The following is a 24,997-nucleotide window of genomic DNA, read 5'->3' as shown; positions in this document are numbered from 1 at the left end:
GTCCATCTTATGGAGTGGGAAAACCGAGCCCCAGAGAGGGGAATATTGAGATTGCTGAACTAGACCTCAGACTTCTTTTCCTTGTACCTCAGTGAACTCTTGATTCTCACTGTGGCCTAGGGAATGGGACAGGAAGGAGAGAATTGACAGAAGGCTGGGCAAGGGGACTGGGTCTCCAGCGTTTCCAGCAGCAGAGGAGTCAGATGAAGAGAAGGCTGTTTAAAGCCCCTGGTGGGGGACTTCCCTGGTGGTGCAGTGATTAAGAATCTGCCTGCCAGTGCAGGGGACACGGGTTCGATCTCTGCTCCAGGAAGATCCCACAACTACTGAGCCTGCACTCTGGAGCACGTGAGCCGCAACTACTGAGCCAGTGTGCCACATCTACTGGAGCCCACGTGCTCTGGGGCCTGCGTGCCGCAACTACTGAGCCCACGTGCTGCAACTGCTGAAGCCCGTGCGCCTAGAGCCCATGCTCCACAACAAGAGAAGCCACTGCAGTGAGAAGCCGGCGCACCGCAAAGAAGAGTAGCCCCCGCTCGCTGCAACTAGAGGAAGCCCGCGTGCAGCATCGAAGACCCAACACAGCCAAAAATAAATGAATAAGTAAATAAAGCCCCCTGTGTGGCATCAGCCATTCCAGCCCTTCTGAGAGGCCCCCACTTCATTTGTCCTGCCTACAGTCCCCCTCTGCAGAGGAAAGTCTCTTTGCCCTGACTCTGGGATGGTTCATGTCTCCTCCAGGTCGCCCCCCTCCCCGAGGGACCCGGCCAGCCCCCAGGGGCTGCATCCAGCCCAGGGGCCCCATTGAGCAGGTGTACCAGGAAATTGCCATCCTCAAGAAGCTGGACCACCCCAACGTGGTGAAGCTGGTGGAGGTGAGGTGGGGAGACGCGGAGGAGAGAGGGAGGAATGGTGATGGTCCAGCCCTGTATCTTGTTATTATCAAAATGCCATACCACTGGTTTCCAGGGAGAGCCGCATCGCATCAAACAGCCTGTTGCAGGGCTGAGTGGCAGTTATTTCTCCAGGCTCCTTCACCCTGTTATTTTGTGTAATCCTCACCCCTCGCTCGGACTATTACTTCCATTTTATAGATGAAGGAATTGAGGCTCAGAGGGGTACTGAGGCTCGCCCTTCACCTGCTTCTCTCTTTTTGGAGCTGGTTCTCCTTCTACTATACATATGTGTAGTTGTAGCACAAAAGCAGCCGTTTGCATGTAAACAAATGGGCCTGGCTGTGTTTCGATAAAACTTTACTTACAGAAACAGGGGAGGGCCAGATTTGGCCTGTACGCTGTAATTTGCCAACCCCTGCTCTAGATCAGCAGTTCTCACGCCTTGAGGTCTCAAGACCCTTTTATGCTTTTAAAAGTAATTGAAGAATGCAGAAAACTTTTGCTTGTGGGGGTTATGTTTATTAATATTTATCACATTAGGATTTAAAACTGAGAAGCTAAACAATTTTTTAATTCATTTAAAAACAACAATAATCCTACACATTAACATAAGTGATTTTTTTCAAAGAAAAATAACAGAACTCTAGGTAGGCAAGTGCCTGGGTCTGACTTGTCCTCGAAGGGCAGGGCTTAGGGTTCCAGGTTGGCTGTCCCAGGCCTCTGCCTAGGATGCATCCCTTTCTCAGGCCTCTTGTCCTCTGACTCTTAGATGACTAGGGAAGGTGAGTGTGGTATGGGAAGAGGTGGGAGGACCAGTGTAGCCAAGGAGTCTGTCTTTGTTTCTTCCCCAAAGAAGAGAGATGGTGGCTGCAGGCTATCTCCACCTGTCTCACCGAGTTTCACAATTTCAACTCACTGATGCTTGAGTCGGCCATCTTAGAGGAAGCCCAAGGGCACTTGGTTAGCGCATGTGACCGGGTCCTGGCAGGATCTCCCTTCTCCCTTGTGCCCTATGGTGTGTGGGCTCCCCACCCAACAAGACTCTTTGCCCAGCTTGCCTGTTCATTCATTCATCAGACGTTTCCTGAGCACCTACTAGGTGCCTAGTCCTGTTAGAGGGCACCACGGAGGCAACCAAGGTGGATACAACATGGTGCCTGCCCTTTGGAGAGGGGAAGATAGAAATAGTGATAAAAATGAAAGCAGGAAGGCGGTAAAAGAGAGAAAGAAAGTGCTGTGGCAGTTCCAGGCAGGGAGGCATCATTTCCTGCCAGGGCAGGGGGAATGGGGACAGGATTTGAATTTTCACCCTAATGACCAGTCCATCGTCCCCTAGGATTCAGGTGGGATTCTTATTCAAGCTGAGACATTTTCCAGGGGAGGAATCTGCCCCCTCCTTTTCGTAACCTCCTTTCTGGGTATTTAGGACCCTTGAGGATTGGGCTAGAACGCGCTTATTTTCCAGATGGCCATTTGGATCACACACTCTGGGTTTTTTCCTGTGCCCTTCATCTTAACTAGGAAAAGCAGTGGAAAGTGCAGCCCTCCCATTGGCAAATGCAGTCATGTGGACGATGCTTCCTCCCTGCTCATACCTTTTCTCCCTCTTCCTCCCTCCTGCTTCTCATCTCCGGCCTGTTCCATGTGGCTGTGCCAACAGGTCCTGGACGACCCCAGTGAGGACCATCTGTACATGGGTAAGAGAGCCCTCTCTTCCTGCCATCCTTGCGCAGGCAGCGGCTCCTGCCAAAGCCCAGGGGTGCCCTCCAGGCATCCCCTGCCCCTGGCATCTGCCACCCTTTCCTGCTCCAGCTGGGCCCCACACAGAAGGCTGCACCCCTGGTTCAAAGCAGGAGGGGGAAAGGAGTTCTTGCTGGGACTTTATCTGGGTGTCCTATTCATCCATTTGCAGATATTTATTGAGTACCTACTGTGTGTTGGACACCATTCGAGGCACGAAGGATGCAGTGATGAGTACGAAAGATGAGGCCCTTGCCCTTATGAAGCTGGTATTCTAGTCAGGGAAGACAGGTAGTCAACAACTACAGTCGGCCCTCCGTGTCCACACGTTCTGCATCTGCAGATTCAACCAAATGTGGATCGAAAATATTAAAAAGAAAAAATTTCAGAATGTTCCAAAAAGTAGAACTTGAATTTGCAAAAAGTAAAAATGCCCTGGTAACTATTTACATAGCATTTATATTGTATCAGATATTATAAGTAATCTAGAGATGATTTAAAGAATAGGGGAGGATGTGCATAGGTTATATGCAAATACTACACCATTTGATATTAGGAACTTGAGCATCCGTGGATTTTGGTACCCACGGGGGTTCCTGGAACCAATTCCCCATGGATGCCGAGGGATGACTGTAAATAAAGCAGATATTCAACTTCAGATAGATACTCTGAAGAAGATTAAACAGGGTGATGTGAGAGAGAGATGGAGGGGCCACAGCAGGAAAGAGGTGACCGTTTAGCACCTGAATATCAAGGACACGGCCCTGTTGCATCTGAGGAAGAGCATTCCAGGCAGAGGAAACAGCAGGTACAAAGGCCTCAAGGCTGGTGAGAGCTTAGTGTGCTTGAGAAAAATGTGGCTGCAGCAGAGAAAACCAGGGAGAGGGGGTGGGGCTGAAGATGGAGGGCCTGGGAGGCCATGATGGGGCACTTGGAGCCTTGAGGGGGTCTGGGCCCTGCACACTGAAATGGAAGGACTCAGCTATGTCCTCAGAGACCTCGTTTTTAAAAAATGACGAGGACATGGGGCAGTTCTCAGTCAGTTCCCAGCATAAGCGCTGATGAGGGAAGGAAGTGCAGGACTAATTCAGAGCTGGACGGCAGACTCTCAGGCCCGGGAAGGCGTGATCAACAGGTCACGTGTCCGCTGTTGTCTGGCTTGGGTAGGTGTTCAGAGGAGCGTATGCATTTCGAGCGAGCGGGTACAGATGACAGCCGGGAGGGGCATTAAGGAGATGAGTGGTATGGGCAGGGCCAAGCCCAGCCTGTCTCCTGGATGAGCACAGGGTGATTCTTTGCTGCGCAGGGAGTGGTTAGTCATAACTAATGGGTCTGGGTCTGGAACTAGAGCTCAGAGCTCAATTTCCCCTACGGTAGTTGCCATGGTTCAATTCCAAGGATGCTGTTGTTGCCTAGGACATTTTATTTTTCATCACCCGCCCCCAACCCAGGTTTTTAATTATGAAAAATGTTTTAAAGTTGAAAGAAGAGTACAATGAGTACCTGTAGACCTACCACCCAGATTCAACAGTTAGTAATTTTTGTCATATTTGCTTTATCAGTCTAGCCACCCTCCCATCCATTTCTCTGTATTTTTTTGCTGAACCACCCAAGAGTAGAGTAGCAGACATCTTGACACTTCAGCCCCTAAACATTTTGGCCTGCATCTCCTACATGATCACAATAATCCTACCGTAATTGCACCTGGAAAAGGTAATGCCAGTTCCTTAAGAGCATCTAATGTGCAGGCCATATTCCAATTTTAGAACTTTAAAAACCTTCCTTTAGAAATATTTTAGAAGGTGCACAGTGAACAACATCAGATATGATAACTTAAAAAAATTGTGAAACATTCATATAATGAAAATATGAACATCACAGAATCATAAGTTCTCAAAATGTGGTACCAACACCACTTTAAATGTATGAGATGATTTTAGGTGGTGTATGGACCAACATTTAAAAAATATTTTAGATTTAACTTATCATTGCATAGGAAAAACTATAACCAGCACACTAAACTCATGATTTCCTGGATATCATTACCCGGGATAAGGCTAAAAAAGTTTTAACACTGAGTCAATTTAAAGAAAAGTGTGAAATAAACAGTAGTTTACATGGTATATAGATATGGCCAGATTATAAACATGGTAGGCAAACGAGTGAAGTTTGGGGAAATAATAGAAGAAATCATAAAATGTAAAAGATAATTTTTGGCCCAGAATGGCATCCCCAGCATAATTTGCTCGCTTGGGGCCCCAGACCTGACACCGAATGGCTTTGGGCTGTTTCTGAGGAGATGGGTTGTTCTTTCAACAAACGTTACAGTTTGTCAGGCCCTGTTCTAGGCTCTTCAAGGAACGAAACACAACCCCCCACCCCCCCACCCCCGCTCCCTCAGGGCACTTCATTGCTCTGGTGAGGATGGACAGACACACTCAGACCTAAGTATTAGGCACAGGCTTCCAAGGTGACAATATCATGGGAAACAGCTGACCTGAGCAGGGTCACGGGAGTCAGGAGTTCCAGGTTGGGGGATTGGGAAACAGAGTGGCTCCTCGAGATGCCCCACTGAGGTGACCTTTGTGCAGGACAGTGGAGACCAGATGGCAGAGGACATTTCACACCATTGTAAAACTTTGCCTTTTACTCTGAGTGAGAAGGGAGCCCCTTGAGGGTTTTGAGCCGAGGAGTTGAATAGCATATAAAGAACGTGACCCAAGCCTCAAAGAAGAGTTTCCTAAGCCATTTGGACCAGGCAGCTTCATGGACAGTTTTTCACTTCTTGAGGTGGCAGTTGGGGAAGGAGCCATGCAGTTTTGGTATGTGATTCCCAGCGGTTTTGAAAAAAATCCCGACCCTGTTATTTTTTAGTTTCCAGCCACAGCTGTGTGTGGTGAGGACAGAAAGGGCAGTCTGTGAAGCCAGGATGCAGGTATCAGCAAGGGTTCTGCAACTGCAGGCCTGACCCTCAGAGGGTAGAGAATACGACTGGAATTTCTTGGGATTAAAGACGTTCCACCACTGCTCGGCTCCAGGAGCGGTTAGTTAAACTGTAAGTGACTGAAAGTAGACCTGTTTCAACAGGCCAGCTTGGGAGGAAGCACAGAAATTCATGAAGCAGCTCTTGAAAGTCAAGTTTACATAACCAAGGTGGGAAAGAGAGAGCTGAGGGGACCAGCGCTCCTGTCGGTGGAAGCCTTTCCTTACCTTCAGCGCCATTACTTTCGTTTCTAACCACAGCCAGAGGCCACAACAGATTTCCCCTAACTATGGTTTGGCCAACACTGGTTGATGAACGTGTGAAAACAGGGTGGGGCCCTGGGGGAGTTAAGTTCCTTTTAAGGTCAGAATCTCTAAGCCCTCTTTTTGTCTGAGGAGCTGGCTCTTTCCCCTTGGCCACCTCAGCCCTTGGACAACCTTTGAAACAACCCTTCTTCCATAAGAAGCTCCAATGTGGGTAGATGCTTCCAGAAAACAGACAATTCCAAAGTCATTCTCCACTGGATTTTGAAATCCACTGTGCTGTTTTTTTCATTTCCTAAGGTACAGCTTCATATTCCCAGTTATATGTGTACAAGCAGAACAAAATTAACATAACTACACCACATGACCCAGCAATACCACTCCTAAGTATATACCCCAAAGAATTGAAAACAGCCACACAGATACTTAACGTGAAAGTTCATAGCAGCACTATTCATAATAGCCAAAATGTGGAAATAACCTAAATGTCCATCAGTTGATGAATGGATAAACAAAATGTGGCATATCCACACCATGGAATATTATACAGCCATAAAAAGGAACAAAGTACTGATACATGCTACAACATGGATGAACCTTGAAAACATGCTAAGTGAAAAAGCCAGTTACCAAAGGTTGCATATTATATGAGTCCACCTATATGAAATGTACAGAATAGGCAAATCCATGGAAACAGAAAGCAGATTACTGGTTACCAGGGGGCTAAGGGGGAGGCACAGAGTTTCTTTTAAGGGGCTGAAAATGTTCTGGAAGTAGATAGAGGCGATGCTTTCACTGGAGGCAGTGGAATACTAAATGCCACTGAATCATGCATTTTAAAATATTTAATGTTCTGAAAATTTCACCTCAACTTTTAGAAATGCAAAAAATAACCCACCCCCCCCAACAATAAAAAAACTGTGCATTCCCTGAATATGATTTATGTAATACTTGATGGTTGGGGGGCTGTCCCCACATACACAGGGCTGGGAGGTGGTGGGGAGATCTCCATCCCCACCTCTAGCTCCAAGTCTTGGTTTGGATTGAGAGTCACAGGAAAGGGTTTGAGGGCCAGCTGACCACAGAGTGCTGAAGAGTTGGAACAATGTTCTCCTTTTTATTTATTTATTTTTGGCTGCGTTGGGTCTTTGTTGTGGTGCACGGGCTTCTCATTGTGGTGGCTTCTCTTGTTGCAGAGCACAGGCTCTAGGCACACAGACATCATTAGTTGCAGCACAGGAGCTCAGTAGTTGTGGTACACGGGCTTAGTTGCTCCGTGGCATATGAGATCTTCCCGGACCAGGGATTGAACCCGTGTCCCCTGCATTGGCAGGCGGATTCTTAACCACGGTGCCACCAGGGAAGTCCTATCCAACAATTCTTGATGTAGCCTGGCAGCTTGGAAAATGTGAGGGGTCATTGAAACCTGTTCTTGCTGTTTCTTGAATTGAAACTTTGCTAGGGTTCAGAAGTCCCCTAGGGCTACTTCTTTGTACCTAAGTAAATTGACGTTTGGGTTGTGTCCCCTTAGACCTGTTCTGTGGCATAAGGTGGCTCAGGACCTGGGTGTGAGTGAGAGGACATAGTTTAGCATCAGTTAGATCCCTGGGAGTTTCCCCACCCCCCAAGTACGAGAGGAAGATGAAAGGAGTCCAGGAGCCGCCCCCACCTGTCTCGGGTCTTCCTGCTTTGTTTTCTCTGGTAGAGGGTCCTCAGCTGTTTGAGGACTAGAAGAACAGCCAGGCTGGGGTCCGAGGGATACCAGAAATCTCTGACCCCTATCCTCCTCATGGGAACTTAGAAAAGCAGAACCTTCCATGGTTTTGGTTCAGTGGACTGTTCCTCGCCCCAGCCCCAATGTTAGTTTCAGTGCTTCTTGGTGTTTCTAGGGGTGGTTGGGAGTTGGGGAGGAGGGGGAGGAAGATGGATTTCCAGATTCCCAGTGTAACCATTCACCCCCTTCTCTATCCTACAGTGTTTGAACTGGTCAACCAAGGGTGAGTGTCCCCATTCCCAGGAGGTGTGATGCTCGAAGCTTCTTGAGCTGCAAAGCTGAGTGAGGTGGTGAGAGAGGGCAAAGACCAGCGTGTCTGGTTTGCTTTTCATGCATGTATCGACTTTTCAGGCCTGTGATGGAAGTGCCCACTCTCAAACCACTTTCTGAAGACCAGGCTCGTTTCTATTTCCAGGATCTGATCAAAGGCATCGAGTACTGTAAGTGGGGCCTGTGGAGGACTCTCACCCAGGGGGTGCTTAGCATTCCCAGGTAGTGGATGGAAGGTGGAGGGTTTCTTATTTCCCTCCCGGGTCACAGGGAGGTGTGCGGGAAAAAGAACTGTCTGAGCTGCAGAGAGACCTGCTGGGGCCATGCCCCCTGCGAGCAGAAACCCTTCTTCCTGCCACATAGAAAACTTAAGAGCAATAGTGTTAGTGACTGTTTATCCAGCACAATAGTGTTAGTGACTGTTTATCCAGCACTTTCTATGTGTCCCAGGCACTGTTAAGTGCCTTGCATCTTCCCTTATTCCCAACAACCCTGGGATCCTGTTAGTCTCCTGGAACCTTAGTTCCTCATCTGCAAAATGGGAATAAAATATCTCTCACTAGGTCTGAAATCAGCCAGGACATCAGTAGTTCTGACTGGCAGGGTGTCCTTTCTGCTTCTGGTTGTTAAACATGTTGACTCATACCCTTTGCCTATTACATAGGATTGTTGTGAGGTTGAAATGGGGTGAATGGGAAGCACTTAACACAGGGCAAGGCCTCAGACTGGGCATTCGGCAAAGTCAGCTGCTGCTGCTATTACCAATATCATCATTTCATCATCACCATCATCATCATCATCTTCATCATCATCACCCCAGAAATGCAGTTGGGTCTTCCAAACCATAGGACTGTCCTCTCCCAAGAGCTGACATCCAGGCAGGAACAATTAGCCAAGTCCTCAGTCCTGTTGTGCTTCACACTTCAAATTAACCTGCTCCAGTCATTGCCGGTTCGGTGTTCAGGTTGAGTGGTGGCATTAGTAAATGAAAAGATGTTTGTCACAAGTCTTGAGGCTTCTAGCTGGGAGCCAAGCTCAACAAAAACTCTCCGTGCACACATGACTTAGACTGCAGCAGGCAGTTACCAATTGCTGTTGGCAGTCAGTGTTTCACTCCTCGCTTTGGAGGATGGGACAACTTCCTTAGAGGCACTCCCCTTATCTTTCAGAGCTGTGGGTGTTCAGCAGGTTTGAGAGGGGAAGGCTGGGAAGGGCCTGGGACCCTGGGAGAACAGAGAGGTTCCTGCCTGTGTCTCTGGGCTGTGTGGGCCACATGGAGCTCCTCACGTGGTTTTCCTGCCCCCCTCTCTCCCATCCCGCCCCCAGTACACTACCAGAAGATCATCCACCGGGACATCAAACCTTCCAACCTGCTGGTTGGAGAAGATGGGCACGTTAAGATTGCGGACTTTGGCGTGAGCAACGAGTTCAAGGGCAGCGACGCCCTCCTCTCTAACACCGTGGGCACTCCCGCCTTCATGGCGCCCGAGTCGCTCTCGGAGACCCGGAAGATCTTCTCTGGGAAGGTAGGTTTGGCCCTGCCTGCAATGAGGAGTTCTGCCTGTGTTATTGTCCTTTCAGCTGTAAGTGACAAAAACCCAACTCACTGGCTTAAACAGTGAATCCATTGGACCATGTGAATGAGGAGCGGGGTGCGTTTGTTTTCAGGCTTGGCTAGATACAGGGATTCAAAGAGGAATCCATCTCTCCATCTCTTAGTTCTGTTTTCCTTTCAAAAAAAAAAATTTTGTCTGCACCACGTGGCACACGGGATCTTACTTCCCCGGCCAGGGATGAACGTGTGCCCCCTGCAGTGGAAGCGTGGAGTCTTAACCAGTGGACTGCCAGGGAAGTCCCCTCAGCTCTGTTTTCCTGAATTGGTTTCCTCCCCCGGTGGATGTTCATCAGCAGCTCCAGCCTACTTTCTACGAGTTTACCAGCCTCAATAGAAAGAGCTTTTTTTTTTTTTTTTATGAAGAGCTCCAGTGAAAATCCTGGGATTGGCTCTGATTGGCCCAGTGTGGGTCATGTGCCCATCCTTGAACCAATCACTGTGCCTGGGGGAAGTGTTGCTCTCATTGGCCAGGCCTGGGTCATGTGCCCACCCAGAGGCATGGGGTTTGGGGAGCGGGAATAGCCCCACCCAAATTCCCATGGACAGGGCAGTCAAGAAGAGGTGGTTCCCCAAAGAAAAGATGAAGGATTGGATGCTGGACAGGTGAAAGCATTAGACTCCCTTTAGTGCCCCTTGGCCCCTCACACGGAGCTCTTTGTCTTGCAGGCACTGGATGTTTGGGCCATGGGTGTGACGCTGTACTGCTTTGTGTTTGGCCAGGTAACAGGGTGGGTGGGGTGTCCTGTATCCTGGGTGTTGTGGGTTGCCCCCTTGGATTAATAGTTATCTCTTCTTGCAGGGACATAGAACTTATTCACTTAAAAAGTTATTTCATTTCATTTCCACAATTAGATCTGAATATGAAAAAAGATGCCTTCCCAAATATACATAGCTGTAGATGATAGTCATATGTGTGAAGAAACGAGCTGTTAAAACAGAAGGCTTGGCAGAGGCTCTAGAGGTTGTAAATACAGTAGTTGATGAATTTAGGGCAAGGACAGCAAATGTGCCACACCCTCTCCTAAACTGCAGATAGGCATCACTAATCAATAACTGCACGCTTTCTTCCTGAGCCTGGTACCGCTTTGATGTTCTTCTCAACAGTGTTCCTAGAAGCTGTTGTTGGAGGAATAGAATTGGAATGGAAGTTAAAACCCGTTTGGCATTATTGATTTAGGGAATGCTGTTTTGTCTTCTTTGTTGTTGTTCTTTTGTTGTTTTTATATAACTGACATTTAGGGGCTTCTATTTTAAACTCTGAAGTTCAGATTGATTATGTGAGCAATAAAAGTGAGGATTATTCCTTTTCATGAACTTGTAACTCCTATTGGGGAAAGCTTAAGAAACTAGTCCCATGAGGAAGTAAAGGAGTTTATAATCTCCTCCCCCCACCCAACATTTGATGAGAAAATTTTCAATCATATAGCCAAGTTGTTAAGAATTGTACCTCCTTACATATGCTTCAGAGTGCAGTCATTGGCTAGAGCTCGCTATTGGTGGTTTTCATTTTTTTCTTTGGGGGTGAAATTTACATATCATGGAACATACAGATCTTAAGTGTACTATTTAATGAGTTCTGTCAAACTGATACACTTGCGCAATCCAAACTCTTATCTCGTTACTGCTTTTAATGAAACCATTTTCCTCGGACAGGAGTGGACCAGGTCACTTTCTGTGACCTCTTCCAACCTTCTGAGCACCCCACATAAAGGTTTCTTTTTCCAGCACAATCCCTGAGTTCCTCCTGGGTCAGGCCCTCCACCAAGTGAAAGCATCAACTTGTCACGCAGGGGTGGTGCATGAACGGGCTTCAGGGTCAGCCTGGTCTAGGCTTTGCGCTTCCCAGGACACGGCACCTCTCTGAGCTTCCATTTTTTTCTCTTCTGTAAAATGCGAATAATATTTACTATTTTTTATGGCTTCTGAGAGGATCAACAGAAATAATTCAAGCATTCATTAATTCAGCAGGTATTTATCGAGCCCCTACTTCATGCCAGGGATGTTCCTGGGCACTGGGTGTCAGCAGTGAGCAAGACTGACAAAAATCCCTGTCCTCTTGGAGCTGATGTTCCAGTGCAGGAGTTAAACAGTGAACAAATACTTTTTCTTTTTTTTTAAACAACTTTATTGGAATATAATTGCTTTACAATGGTGTGTTCGTTTCTGCTTTATAACAAAGTGAGTCAGCTATACATATACATATATCCCCATATCTCTTTCTTCTTGCATCTCCCTCCCTCCCACCCTCTCATTTTTTTTTTTTTTTTTTTGGCCGCACCATGTGATATGCGGATCTTAGTTCCCCAACCAGGGATTGAACCTGTGTCTCCTGCAGTGGAAGCACGGAATCCTAACCACTGGACCGCCAGGGAAGTCCCCAGATACATATGTAATATAATGTCAGGGGGAGGTGCTATGATGAGAAATCACATGGAGGTGGAGGGGGTGTATGTTTTAGACAGGAGCTCCGGAAGGCCCCCTTGAGCGGGTGAGCTTTGATCAGACACCTGAAGGATGGGAGAAAACAAGCCACGCAGGTGTTGGTGGGAAGAACATTCCAGGCAGAGGTAACGGCCAAATGAAATGTTGGTGCTAAGAAACCTCAGTACAGGGCCTGGTCCAGGCTAAGCCCTCACAAATCACAGCTGCTGCTACTTTGTCTTTTGTATTGTTCTTTGTATTATTATTGTTCAACTGGCAGGTGAGTGAAAAGAGTGTTTGCTTTTATATAAGTCGGTAAGTTAAAGCATAGCTACAGAGGAAAGCCAGTGTGGTTAGGAAGGCTCCAGCCCTTCTGGAAAGACAGTCCTGGTCCTTTTAGATCTTTGGGGAATGGGATCTGCTTTGTCCCTGGATTGGGCCACTGGGCTGTTTCTTTCTCTGCTGCAACCGTTGCAGGACAGACGTGCCAGCCACTGATGGCCACCCTGTCCCTGACCTCTCTTCACAGTGCCCTTTCATGGATGAGCGGATCATGTGTTTACACAGTAAGATCAAGAGTCAGACCCTGGAATTTCCAGATCAGTGAGTATTGTCCATCTACCCCAAGTTGCCTTTCTCTCCGAGCCCTTGGTGACGTCCTCCACCCCTGATGTATCTCCCATCCCCAGGCCTGACGTAGCCGAGGACTTGAAGGACCTGATCACCCGCATGTTGGACAAGAACCCCGAGTCGAGGATCATGGTGCCTGAGATCAAGGTACCTGGGGGCCGCTGCTGCCCCTTGGGGCGTGTGCTGGAGGCTCAGCCTGTGTCCTCTGCTTGGAATTGTCTGGCTCAACCCTGCCTCGGTCAGGCCTCACGCCCCTCTGTTTACAGCACTGCGTCCTTCTTGGCACCACTGCCCTCCCATGTCCTGGGGCCTCTGGGCTGCTGGAGGCTTGTGGGGGAGGATTTGGGACTCGTGTTCACTGTGATCGTGGAAGTGGGATCCGCTGCCAGCCGAGGAGCTAGCGCTTGCTCCGATTGGCTTGGGCTGAAGGCATCCACCCTCCCTAGACCAGACCAGACCAGGTTTCTGTGTGCTCCACTGTGTGGCTGCTGAAATCCTGGGGTCTTTTCTTAGGCCCTGCCTGTCCCTTTGAGAAAGTATAGTTGGGGTGGGAGGAAGTTAGTGAGCAATTCGACCCCCCACCTCTGACCCCGGCCTGCTGAATTCCACTCTGTTGCAGAAAGCACTGTTAGAAGAGATCCCTATCTACCCCCTACAACCCTGCCAATGCCACGTGCACACACATGGATCTTTAAGAAATATTTGCTTCGGGAACTCCTAGGCACCTCAGCTAACTAGCAGTTGAAGAGGGGGCAGCCCAGAAGGTTACAGATAAGGGCTTGGACCCCAGGGGCAGGTGGTTGGGGGGCAGACCTCCGCCTGGGTCCTCTCCTGATTGTGTCCTTCTCCCTGTGCCGCCCCACGCCTCTGTTTCCCTTTCTGTGACATGGGGAGGGCGCTGCCCGCTCTGAGCCGAGCCTTCCAGGCCATCAGGGAGAGTTGCCGAGGAGCGATGGCTGCTCCTCAGACAACCGTGCAACGCAGATGGCGAATTCCAGGCGCTTCTGCCGAGACCTGGGGCCAGGTGGAGAATCCAGCCCGGCTCACGTTCTGGCCTCGTCGCTTCCTCCCATTCTCTGTCCTTTGTCGGTCTCACATTTCCTCCCACCTCGCTTACCCGCCAGCCTCTGCCTGGCTTGCCTGCTCTCTTGCATGCCTGACCTCAGGCCACTGCCTCTCCCCTCCCGCGTCCCCTCCCTGGCTCCGCTCATAGGCAGGGTTCCTGGGAGCCAGCTGTGCCCGCCCCTCACCCCTCCTGTCATTCGTTGAAGCTGCACCCCTGGGTCACGAGGCACGGGGCGGAGCCGCTGCCATCGGAGGATGAGAACTGCACACTGGTCGAGGTGACAGAAGAGGAGGTGGAGAATTCGGTCAAACACATACCCAGCCTGGCAACCGTGGTAAGGCGGGGCAAGCCACTGCCTGAGAGCAGGGACAGAGAGCCCGCGGCAGGCCAGCGAGGATGCGCTGGGACATGGGCGGGCGACTGAGAGGTAGACGTTGGGCCTGAACGTCAGGGGATGGCCGTGTCTGCCCCTCACCTACAGCTGCCGGCCTCCGGGCCTTGGTCACATGTCAGGCCGAGTGGCCCCTGCGTCTTCTGGCGTGAGCTCTGTCTACAGCCGGGTCCGAGGTTATCGTAGCCAGGGATAGCCCCTCTCTAAGGATTGTGCTGCCCCTTCTGGAATTCCTGCTTTCAGAGCATGTCAGGGGAGCAGGAGTGGGGGAAGGACCAGGGCAGGTGCCCAGGGTGGCAGCTGGAGCCAAGGTCTCCAAGATGGGCTCCCCCACTGGCTGCGTCTTCAGTCCCCAGAGCGCACGACTGGGCTCGTCTCATCTCCGCCCTGTGGGCAGCTGCCAGGGCTAGCGGCAGGGCCCCCACTCCCCGTGCCTCAGAAAGCTCTTCCCGACTCCTGAGGGTGGGCGCTTGCTCAGGAGCCACTGGGACCCCTTCTATCGCCTTACATTGGGTCCTGACCCAGGAAGGAGGAGCTAGAATTGGAGTCCTCAGGCCTAACCTCGAAGACTCAGGGAATCACCCAGTTGCCAAGCCTCTGCGCAGAGGGTGTGTGGCCCCAGGAGGGAGACCAGGACCCTCAGGGCCCTGGGGCCCAGGCCGCAGTCCTAGGGCAGAATCTGGTGGGCTGCCCCACCATGACCACCTCAGGAGTCCCGGGTGTGTTTGGCCAGCACCAGCCCCAGCAGGCAGGCAGGGCCCTGGGCTCTGGGAGGGGAGGCTCTGCCGTGTCCAGCCTCGAGTGACCACCCCTTTAGGAGCCCCCAGTGCTGGCTCCTTCGCTCCCAGCTTTGCACCTCACCCTCTGCTTCCCCACACACTTTCTCTCTCCCTCCCAAACCTGAGCCCCTGGCTGGGGCATCCATTCACATCTTCCTCCTCCTCCCCAACCAGGGGCCTCTGCATGTCTTCGCTGTTGAACAGTCACCCCCCCACACACCCCCCTCCTCATCCACCCGCTGCACCCACGTCCTGAGCCTGCCGTGGGGAAGGCAGCTGACGTCGGGCTCCCAGCGTCCACCCTGGGTTATTCTGTTCCTGGTTGTGGATATTCTTGGGAGAAGGCGTCTGACCCTAGCGGTCTGAAATAGGCATTGATTATTCAGGAAACACTTCTTGAACACCGAGTGGTTTTCCCAGGCCTGTGTTGGGAGCAGGGGATACAGAGATGAATACAGCAAACATGGCGCCTGCAGACGCTGGGCAAAGAAGCAACAAATCAATTATTCAAGTAACAGAGGGGCTGCGAGGGGCACGCCTAAGAGGGGGAATGCAGCCCGGGTGATGGGTCGGAGGAGGCCTCTTGGAAGATGCACGCTGAGAGGATGGCGGGGTGTTAATCAGGCCAAGAGAGGGTAAAGGGCAAGGGCATTCCTGGAAAAGGGAACAGCAAACGCAGTGATCCTCTGGTGGGATCATGTCCGTGAGAAACCTCAAGAAAGCCAGGGTGGCTGAAGCGGGGCGAAGAAGGGAGAGGGTGGCATGAAGGTGGACGGGAGGTGGGGCCAGACCATGCAAGTCCTGAGGCCACAGCGGAGGTTTAAATCTTGGTCCCAGGAAGTTTGATTCAGGGGAGCGGCACGATCAATATTGGCCTTGGGAAGGTCCCACGTGGAGAATGGATGGGGCGGGGCAGGGAGGAAGTGAGGGCTTCAGCAGGTGTCTGAGAAGGAGGGGCTGGAGCCGGGAGGCGCAGGCCCCCTCCTGGCACCCAAGGTGTGCGGGGCACGGGGTTACAGAGGTGAACAAGGGACAGTGCCAGCTCTCCTGGGGCTCCCGGACTCATAAGGAAGATGGATCTGGAAAGAAAGAATCACCCTCTTGTGCCGTCACACGGTGACAGGCCAGCGGGGAGAGGAGCAGGAGTAGGAAGCTCCACAGGGCAGGAGCCCCTTTCGCTGGGTCCCGAGGACGGGGAAGGCCAGTCTCACCAGGGGGGATGGTGCCTGCAAGGGCTCGGAGGAAACAGGCCCGTGTGTTCCGGGAACCACAGAGCTCGGGCCTTGGCAAGGGGGGACCTTCACTGCTTGCCAAGGGGCACAGCCTTCATCTCCAGCTCAGTGTTTCTCTTTTCTTTCTTTTTTTTAAAAATTGAGGTAGAATTCATGTAACATAAAATTAACCACTTAAAGTGAACAATACAGTGGCATGTAGTACATTTACCATATTGTGCAACCATCACCTCTGTAGTTCTGAAACATTTTCATCATCCCCAAAGAAACCCCGTACCTGGTAGCACTCACTCTCTGTTCTCCCCTCCCCCCAGCCCCTGGCATCCATTAGTCTGTTTTCTGTCTCTATAGATTTGCCTATTCTGGACATTTCATATAAATGGAGTCATACAGTATGTGATTTTTTGTGTGTTTGGTTTCTTTCACTCAGCATAATGTTTTCAAGGTTCATCCACATTGTAGCCAGTCATTCCTTTTTAGGGCTGAAAAGTATTCCATTGTATGGCTAGAGTGCATTTTGTTTATCCGTTCATCAGTGATGGACATTTGGGTGTTTCCACCTTTTAGTGGTTTTTTAAACACTTTTTTTTTTTTTCCTTTTTAGCAGCAAACCTTTAAAAAAAAAAAAATCCAGGGCTTCCCTGGTGGCGCAGTGGTTGAGAGTCCGCCTGCCGAGGCAGGGGACACGGGTTCGTGCCCCGGTCCGGGAGGATCCCACATGCTGCGGAGCGGCTGGGCCCGTGAGCCGTGGCCGCTGAGCCTTCGCCTCCGGAGCCTGTGCTCCGCGGTGGGAGAGGCCGCAGCAGTGAGAGGCCCGCATACCGCAAAAAAAAAAAAAAAAAAAAATCCACAAGCTCAGTCAGTACATGAACCAGCTTGAAGAGGCATCATGCTCTGCTTGGAAGGAGGCCAGAGCCTTACAGGGTGTTGAGGCCACTTCCTTGAAAATTCCTTCGTGAAATACAGCAGCCACAAGCATCACCATGAACCTTCCATGACTCCCTGGCTGGTAACAGGATAAGTTCCAAACTCCTGTGGGTGAGAGATACCAAGTCGGGGAGTAAAAGGGAATCAGATCTGGGTTTCAGAAAGGATGCGCTGAAGGGAAGCCTGGAAGGCAGAGGAGGGAAGCTGAGCAGTGGTTGAGGGGCGTGATGGAGGGATATGGCCTTTTCCCCAAAGATCCCCTCCTCTGGCAGGTGTTTCCCAGCCACGCTGCGGGCCCAGTCTGTCTTAGGGTGGACGGGGTGGGGGGCGCCAAAGCACTCCCGCTCACGGCCGTGGGCGTGCCGGCTCCCGGTGCCTCAGACTTAAAAGGACTTCCGGGACCTCTGACCTCTCTTGCCCTCACGCCACACCAGCCCGTGGACTGGCCACCCTCAGTGTCCTGGGATGTTTCCTCGGCTCCTTAGACTGGGACAGATGTTTCTCATCCTCAGCTAAAACGCAGCCCCCTGAGAAACCGGTAACCGTTTTGTATTGCTAGTGGGACTGTAAAAAAACTGTGTAGCCACTGTAGAAAACAGTCTGGCAGCTCCTAAAAATGTTCAACGTAGAGTTACCAAATGATCCAAGAATTCCACTCCTAGGTGTACACCCAAGAGAAATGAAAACATTTTGTGTGGAAAGTGTCCACACAAAAACTTGTACACAAATTGTTCATAGCACCATTAGTCACAATAGCCCCGAAGTGGAAGCAGTCCAAAGGATGAATGAATAAACAAAATGCGGCATAGACACACAAAGGGTTAGTACCAGGCCATAAAAAGGAATAAAGAATGATTCGTGCTACAGCGTGGATGGACCTTGAAAACATGCTGAGTGAAAGAAGCCAGACCCCAAAGGCCACGTACTGAATGATTCCATTTATATGAAATGAGAATAGACAAACCCATAGAGACAGAAAGTGGACTGGTGGTTGCCAGGGGCTGGAGGGGAGGAGGAATGCGGACTGACTGCTAATGGGTACTGGGTTTCTTTTTGGGGTGATGTAAATGTTCTGAAATTAGACAGTGGTGATGTGAATATGCTAAAAACCGTTGAATTGTACACTTTATTATTATTTTGTGTGTGTGTGTGGTACGCGGGCCTCTCGCTGTTGTGGCCTCTCCCGTTGCGGAGCACAGGCTCCGGACGCGCAGGCTCAGCGGCCACGGCTCACGGGCCCAGCCGCTCCGCGGCACGTGGGATCCTCCCGGACCGGGGCACGAACCCGCGTCCCCTGCATCGGCAGGCGGACTCGCAACCACTGCGCCACCAGGGAAGCCCTGTACGCTTTAAAAATGGAGAATTTTATGCTGTGTGAATTACATTTCAGTTGAAAGTGCAGTGACTCCCATCCCCCTCCCAGGATTATACCTGGGAAGCAATTGTTGCTTACGTGTTGGGTTGGTTGTAGATGGCTTTCACCAAAAATAAAGGCCTGGCCTTGAAGATGAGATAGGTTGATGGGCCAGGAGGGCATGTCCAGTGATGGCTCAGGTGAGACAGATGGTACCAGGGGTACTGGACGGACAGTACAGGCCAGCTCTCCTGGAGCACAGGGTCCCCTGGCAGTTGAGTAGGCCAAGACTAGCTTATGCCAGGCCTTGAACGTCAGACTGAGGAGTTTAGACCTTATCTTGTTGGCAGCCAGGGAGCCATGGAGGTTAGAGGAGCAGGCCAGTGAGACTTGGTGATGGCTTTGGCTGCTGTATCCCTGGTGGGTGTCTCTCAAAGGCCTGCCATCAGCCACAAGCCCTGGGAGCTGGCAGGCGGCGGGGGGTGGGTTGTGGGGAGAAAGGAAGAGGAAGATGGGACTCGTGGAGTGGCACGAGGGAGGGTGCTGCCTGGAATCGCCCCCAGGTGCCCGAGCCTCCTCTTCTTTCCTCCAGATCCTGGTGAAGACCATGATACGAAAACGCTCCTTCGGGAACCCGTTTGAGGGCAGCCGGCGGGAGGACCGCTCGCTGTCAGCACCTGGGAACCTGCTCATGTGAGTGTCCACCTGCCTTCCTCTGGGGTGGGGCGCTGGGGGCTGAACGCAGGGCAGCCCTGCCCAGCCGACTGTGTGTGGGCCCGGCCCTGCAGCGGCCGTGTCCAGAAAGCCTCAGACCAGCCCCACTGGGAGCACTGGGGAGACCCGAGCAGGCGCTGGCTTTGGTTTTCCCCACCCTGGACTCAGCCCGCCTCCTTTTCTGACAGCTAATCCACAGGGAAGTTTGACCTTTCTCAGGGGGCCTTGCACTTTAACGAGGGTGGGGGAGTGGTTGACAATCAGAAAGGCTGTTTGACCCCAAAGCATGCATGCTTGACGGTGGGATTTTGTCCCTGTGATGGATGAGCAAGGCCAGTCTCGCTCATGGGACCCCACGTCTCGTGGCGGAGAGGTGTCCTGCTCCTAACTGCCCTGGCAGCAGCTCTGTGAAGCTGGTGATCGGGGTCTGAGTGTCTCTGGGGTGGGGGACAGGAATCCCATGGATCCCAAGTGTCCCTTCTCACTTCCCTTTTCCCTCCCCTCTGGCGATTCCAGCAAAAAACCAACCAGGGAGTGTGAGCCCCTGTCTGAGCCCAAGGTAATGCCTGCCTGCCTGTGCCTTAGCCTCTGCCAGGGCCTGGGGGCGGGGGCAGCTGCAGAGCACGGGGCATCCCCACCCAGGCGGACGTTCCTGCCAGCCCAGGCTGCTGTGCCCAGGCTCGCCTTGGGCCTCCGGACCCAGGAAGGAAACGAGGGGCATCCAGGGGCTGGGACCCGAGGGCGGGTTGTGCATGTGGGCTGGGGCTGCGGGTGCATGGCGCTCCACCTGGAATGCCTGTGAACTCACCCAGGTCTTAGACCTCGCCGGGCAGCCACGTATGCTCAGTGCACGTCAACGGCATTGAAGCTGTGTCACGGACGGCCGAGGCGGCCTCTGCTCTGGGTCAGCGCTCAGAGCCTAGACAGGGCATGCTGCGCCCGGGGGCTCCCCGCTGGGGCTGTCCAGCAGCCGCCCTTTCTTCTCTGATGGGTGAAGACCTAGAAAATAAGTCCCCTTCCGGCCTGTTGCCAATGAGTGTGAGAGTCCCCTGCCTCTGGGGAGGATCCGGACCTTTTCACCAGTCAGCTAGCCTCTTCCAAACACATACCCAGCTCAATAGTCCCAGCACCTCCCAGGACAGATGAGAATTTTTGTCCCCGCAAGACCGAGGTGACAAATACTTGCACCCCTGCTGCCACTTGCCCCCCACCCCGTGCCTGTGGCAGGACAGCAGTCCCAGTACTCTGCGCACTGAGCCCAGCTCACCACCTCGTTATCAGCTGGGAGCTCCACGCAGCCATTTCTAAGTTTTAAAAGCAGCTTTATTGAGCTCTAAATCACATACCCATTTAGTGTGTATAATTCAATCGTTTTTAATCTATTCACAAAGTTGTGCAACCATCACCACAATCCGTTTTAGAACATTTCCATTAGCCCAAGAAGAAACCTTGTACCCTTAGCTCTCACCACCCAACTCCCCCGTTCCACAGCCAGCACGAATCTACTCTCAGTTTCTATAGATTTGCATATTCTGGACATTTCATATAAATGGAATCATATAGTTTGTGGCCTTTGTGTCTGGCTTCTTTCACTCAGCGTAATGTTTTCAAGGTTCATCTATGATGTAGCATATGTCAGAATTTCATTCCTTTTATTTTAAAACATTATTATTTTTTATGCAGCAGGTTCTTATTAGTCATCAATTTTATACATATCAGTGTATACATGTCAATCCCAATCGCCCAATTCATCACACCACCACCACCACCACCCCGGAGTTTTCCCCCCTTGGTGTCCATACGTTTGTTCTCTACATCTGTGTCTCAATTTCTGCTCTGAAAACGGGTTCATCTGTACCATTTTTCTAGGTTCCACATAAATGCGTTAATATACGATATTTGTTTTTCTCTTTCTGACTTCACTCTGTATGACAGTCTCTAGATCCATCCACGTCTCAACAAATGACTCAATTTCGTTCCTTTTTATGGCTGAGTGATATTCCATTGTATATATGTACCATAACTTCTTTATCTATTCATCTGTTAATGGGCATTTAGGTTGCTTCCATGACCTGGCTGTTGTAAATAGTGCTGCAATGAACATTGGGGTCCATGTGTCTTTTTTTTTTTTAACATCTTTATTGGAGTATAACTGTTTTACAATGGTGTGTTAGTTTCTGCTTTACAACAAAGTGAATCAGTTATACATATACATATGTTCCCATATCTCTTCCCTCTTGCGTCTCCCTACCTCCCACCCTCCCTATTCCACCCCTCTAGGTGGTCACAAAACACCGAGCTGATCTCCCTGCATGTGTCTTTTTGAATTATGGTTTTCTCTGGGTATATGCCCAGTAGTGGGATTGCTGGGTCATATGGTAATTACAGTTTTAGTTTTTTGGGGGTTTTTTTTGTGTTACACGGGCCTCTCACTGTTGTGGCCTCTCCCGTTAAGGAGCACAGGCTCTGGACACGCAGGCCCAGCGGCCATGGCTCACGGGCCCAGCCGCTCCATGGCATGTGGGATCTTCCCAGACCGGGGCTCGAACCCGTGTCCCCTGCATCGGCAGGCGGACTCTCAACCACTGTGCCACCAGGGAAGCCCTACAGTTTTAGTTTTTTAAGGAACCTCCATACTGTTCTCCATAGTGGCTGTATCAATTTACATTCCCACCAACAGTGCAAGAGGGTTCCCTTTTCTCCACACCCTCTCCAGAATTTGTCGTTTGTAGATTTTCTGATGATGCCCATTCTAACTGGTGTGAGGTGATACCTCATTGTAGTTTTAATTTGCATTTCTCTAATAATGAGTGATGTTGAGCAGCTTTTCATGTGCTTCTTGGCCATCTGTATGTCTTCTTTGGAGAAATGTCTATTTAGATCTTCTGCCCATTTTTGGATTGGGTTGTTTGTTTCTTTAATATTGAGCTGCATGAGCTGTTTATATATTTTAGAGATTAATCCTTTGTCCGTTGATTCATTTGCAAATATTTTCTCCCATTCTGAGGGTTGTCTTTTCGTCTTGTTTATGGTTTCCTTAGCTGTGTAAAAGCTTTGAAGTTTCATTAGGTCCCATTTGTTTATTTTTGTTTTTATTTCCATTACTCTAGTAGGTGGATCAAAAAAGATCTTGCTGTGATTTATGTCAAAGAGTCTTCTTCCTATGTTTTCCTCTAAGAGTTTTCTAGTGTCTGGTCTTACATTTAGGTCTCTAATCCATTTTGAGTTTATTTTTGTGTATGGTGTTAGGGAGTGTTCTAATTTCATTCTTTTATATGTAGCTGTCCAGTTTTCCCAGCACCACTTATTGAAGAGACTGTCTTTTCTCCATTTTATATCTTTGCCTCCTTTGTCATAGATTAGTTGACCATAGGTGTGTGGGTTTATCTCTGGGCTTTCTATCTTGTTCCATTGATCTGTGTTTCTGTTTTTGTGCCAGTACCATATTGTCTTGATTACTGTAGCTTTCTAGTATAGTCTGAAGTCAGGGAGTCTGATTCCTCCAGCTCTGTTTTTTTTTCCCTCAAGACTGCTTTGGCTATTCGGGGTCTTTTGTGACTCCATACAAATTTTAAGATTATTTGTTCTAGTTCCATAAAAAATGTCATTGGTAATTTGATAGGGATTGCATTGAATCTGTAGATAGCTTTGGGTAGTATAGTCACTTTCACAGTATTGATTCTTCCAATGCAAGAACACGGTATATCTCTCCATCTGTTGGTATCATCTTTAATTTCTTTCATCAGTGTCTTATAGTTTTCTGCATACAGGCCTTTTGTCTCCCTAAGTAGGTATTATTCCTAGGTATTTTATTCTTTTTGTTGCAATGGTAAATGGGAGTGTTTCCTTAATTTCTCTTTCAGATTTTTCATCATTAGTGTATAGGAATGCAAGAGATTTCTGTGCATTAATTTTGTATCCTGCAACTTTACCAAATTCATTGATTAGCTCTAGTAGTTTTCTGGTGGCATTTTTAGGATTCTCTATGTATAGTATCATGTCATCTGCAAACAGTGGCAGTTTTACTTCTTTTCCAATTTGTATTCCTTTTATTTCTTTTTCTTCTCTGATTGCCGTGGCTAGGACTTTCAAGACTATGTTGAATAATAGTGGTGAGAGTGGACATCCTTGTCTTGTTCCTGATCTTAGAGGAAATGCTTTCAGTTTTCCACCATTGAGAATGATGTTTGCTGTGGGTTTGTCATATATGACCTTTATTATGTTGAGGTAGTTTCCCTCTATGCCCACTTTCTGGAGAGTTTTTATCATAAATGGGTGTTGAATTTTGTCAAAAGCTTTTTCTGCATCTGTTGAGATGATCATATGGTTTTTATTCTTCAATTTATTAATATGGTGTATCACATGGATTGATTTGCGTATATTGAAGAATCCTTGCATCCCTAGGATAAATCCCACTTGATCATGGTGTATGATCCTTTTAATGTGTTGTTGGATTCTGTTTGCTAGTATTTTGTTGAGGATTTTTGCATCTATATTCATCAGTGATATTGGTCTGTAATTTTCTTTTTTTGTAGTATCTTTGTCTGGTTTTGGTATCAGGGTGATGGTGGCCTCATAGAATGAGTTTGGGAGTGTTCCTTCCTCTGCAAATTTTTGGAAGAGTTTGAGAAGGATGAGTGTTAGCTCGTCTCTAAATGTTTGATAGAATTCACCTGTGAAGCCATCTGGTCCTGGACTTTTGTTTGTTGGAAGATTTTTAATCACAGTTTCAATTTCATTACTTGTGACTGGTCTGTTCATATTTTCTGTTTCTTCCTGGTTCAGTCATGGAAGGTTATCCCTTTCTAAGAATTTGTCCATTTCTTCCTGGTTGTCCATTTTATTGGCATAGAGTGGCTTGTAGTAGTTTCTTAGGATGCTTTGTATTTCTGCAGTGTCTGTTGTAACTTCTCCTTTTTCAGTTCTAATTTTATTGAGTCCTCTCCCTCTTTTTCTTGATGAGTCTGGCTAATGATTTATCAACTTTGTTTATCTTCTCAAAGAACCAGCTTTTAGTTTTATTGATCTTTGCTACTGTTTTCTTTGTTTCTATTTCATTTATTTCTGCTCTGATCTTTATGATTGCTTTCCTTCTGCTAACTTTGGATTTTGTTTGTTCTTCTTTCTCTAGTTCCTATAGGTGTAAGGTTAGATTTTTTTTTTTTTTTTTTCGGTACGCGGGCCTCTCACTGTTGTGGTCTCTCCCATTGCGGAGCACAGGCTCCAGATGTGCAGGCTCAGCAGCCATGGCCCATGGGCCCAGCCGCTCCACGGCATGTGGGACCTTCCAGGACCAGGGCACGAACCCGTATCCCCTGCATTGGCAGGCGGACTCTCAACCACTGAGCCACCAGGGAAGCCAAGGTTAGATTTTTTATTTGAGATATTTCTTGTTTCTTGAGGTAGGCTTGTATAGCTATAAACTTCCCTCTTAGAACTGCTTTTGCTGCATACCATAGGTTTTGGATTGTCGTGTTTTCATTGTCATTTGTCTCTTGGTATTTTTTTATTTCCTCTTTGATTTCTTCAGTGATCTCTTGGTTATTTAGTAACGTATTGTTTAGCCTCCACGTGTCTGTGTTTTTTTTTGTTTGTTTGTTTGTTTTTGCGGTACGTGGGCCTCTCACTGTTGTGGCCTCTCCCGTTGCGGAGCACAGGCTCCGGACGCGCAGGCTCAGTGGCCACGGCTCACGGGCCCAGCCGCTCCGCGGCACGTGGGATCTTCCCGGACCGGGGCACGAACCCGCGTCCCCTGCATCGGCAGGCGGACTCTCAACCACTGCGCCACCAGGGAAGCCCGTGTCTGTGTTTTTTACATTTTTTCCCCCTATAATTCATTTCTAATCTCATAGCATTGTGGTCAGAAAAGATGCTTGATATGATTTCAGTTTTCTTAAATTTACTGAGGCTTGATTTGTGACCCAAGATGTGATCTATCCTGG

At 49.4% G+C, this 24,997-nt stretch overlaps 1 protein-coding gene across 5 annotated transcripts in view; it reads left to right on the top strand.

The window, feature by feature from the left end:
- Positions 1 to 24,997, top strand: part of CAMKK2 (calcium/calmodulin dependent protein kinase kinase 2) — a 58,072-nt gene that overhangs the window by 25,079 nt on the left and 7,996 nt on the right. For 3 of the 5 annotated variants that reach the window (XM_059039572.2, XM_067015045.1, XM_067015043.1), the window contains exons 6-16: positions 742 to 875; positions 2,557 to 2,593; positions 7,858 to 7,879; positions 8,008 to 8,096; positions 9,253 to 9,452; positions 10,208 to 10,261; positions 12,492 to 12,565; positions 12,652 to 12,739; positions 13,864 to 13,992; positions 18,934 to 19,034; positions 19,572 to 19,614. In XM_059039572.2, the coding sequence (XP_058895555.1) occupies positions 742 to 875; positions 2,557 to 2,593; positions 7,858 to 7,879; positions 8,008 to 8,096; positions 9,253 to 9,452; positions 10,208 to 10,261; positions 12,492 to 12,565; positions 12,652 to 12,739; positions 13,864 to 13,992; positions 18,934 to 19,034; positions 19,572 to 19,614 (971 nt within the window). The remainder of the gene's footprint in view (positions 1 to 741; positions 876 to 2,556; positions 2,594 to 7,857; positions 7,880 to 8,007; positions 8,097 to 9,252; positions 9,453 to 10,207; positions 10,262 to 12,491; positions 12,566 to 12,651; positions 12,740 to 13,863; positions 13,993 to 18,933; positions 19,035 to 19,571; positions 19,615 to 24,997) is intronic. The other 2 variants (XM_067015044.1, XM_059039573.2) reach the window with 1 other exon arrangement.

Source organism: Kogia breviceps, chromosome 15, assembly GCF_026419965.1.
Source record: "Kogia breviceps isolate mKogBre1 chromosome 15, mKogBre1 haplotype 1, whole genome shotgun sequence".
In the NCBI taxonomy this organism is placed as follows: domain Eukaryota; kingdom Metazoa; phylum Chordata; class Mammalia; order Artiodactyla; family Physeteridae; genus Kogia; species Kogia breviceps.
This window is presented reverse-complemented; position numbering and strand designations above follow the sequence as displayed.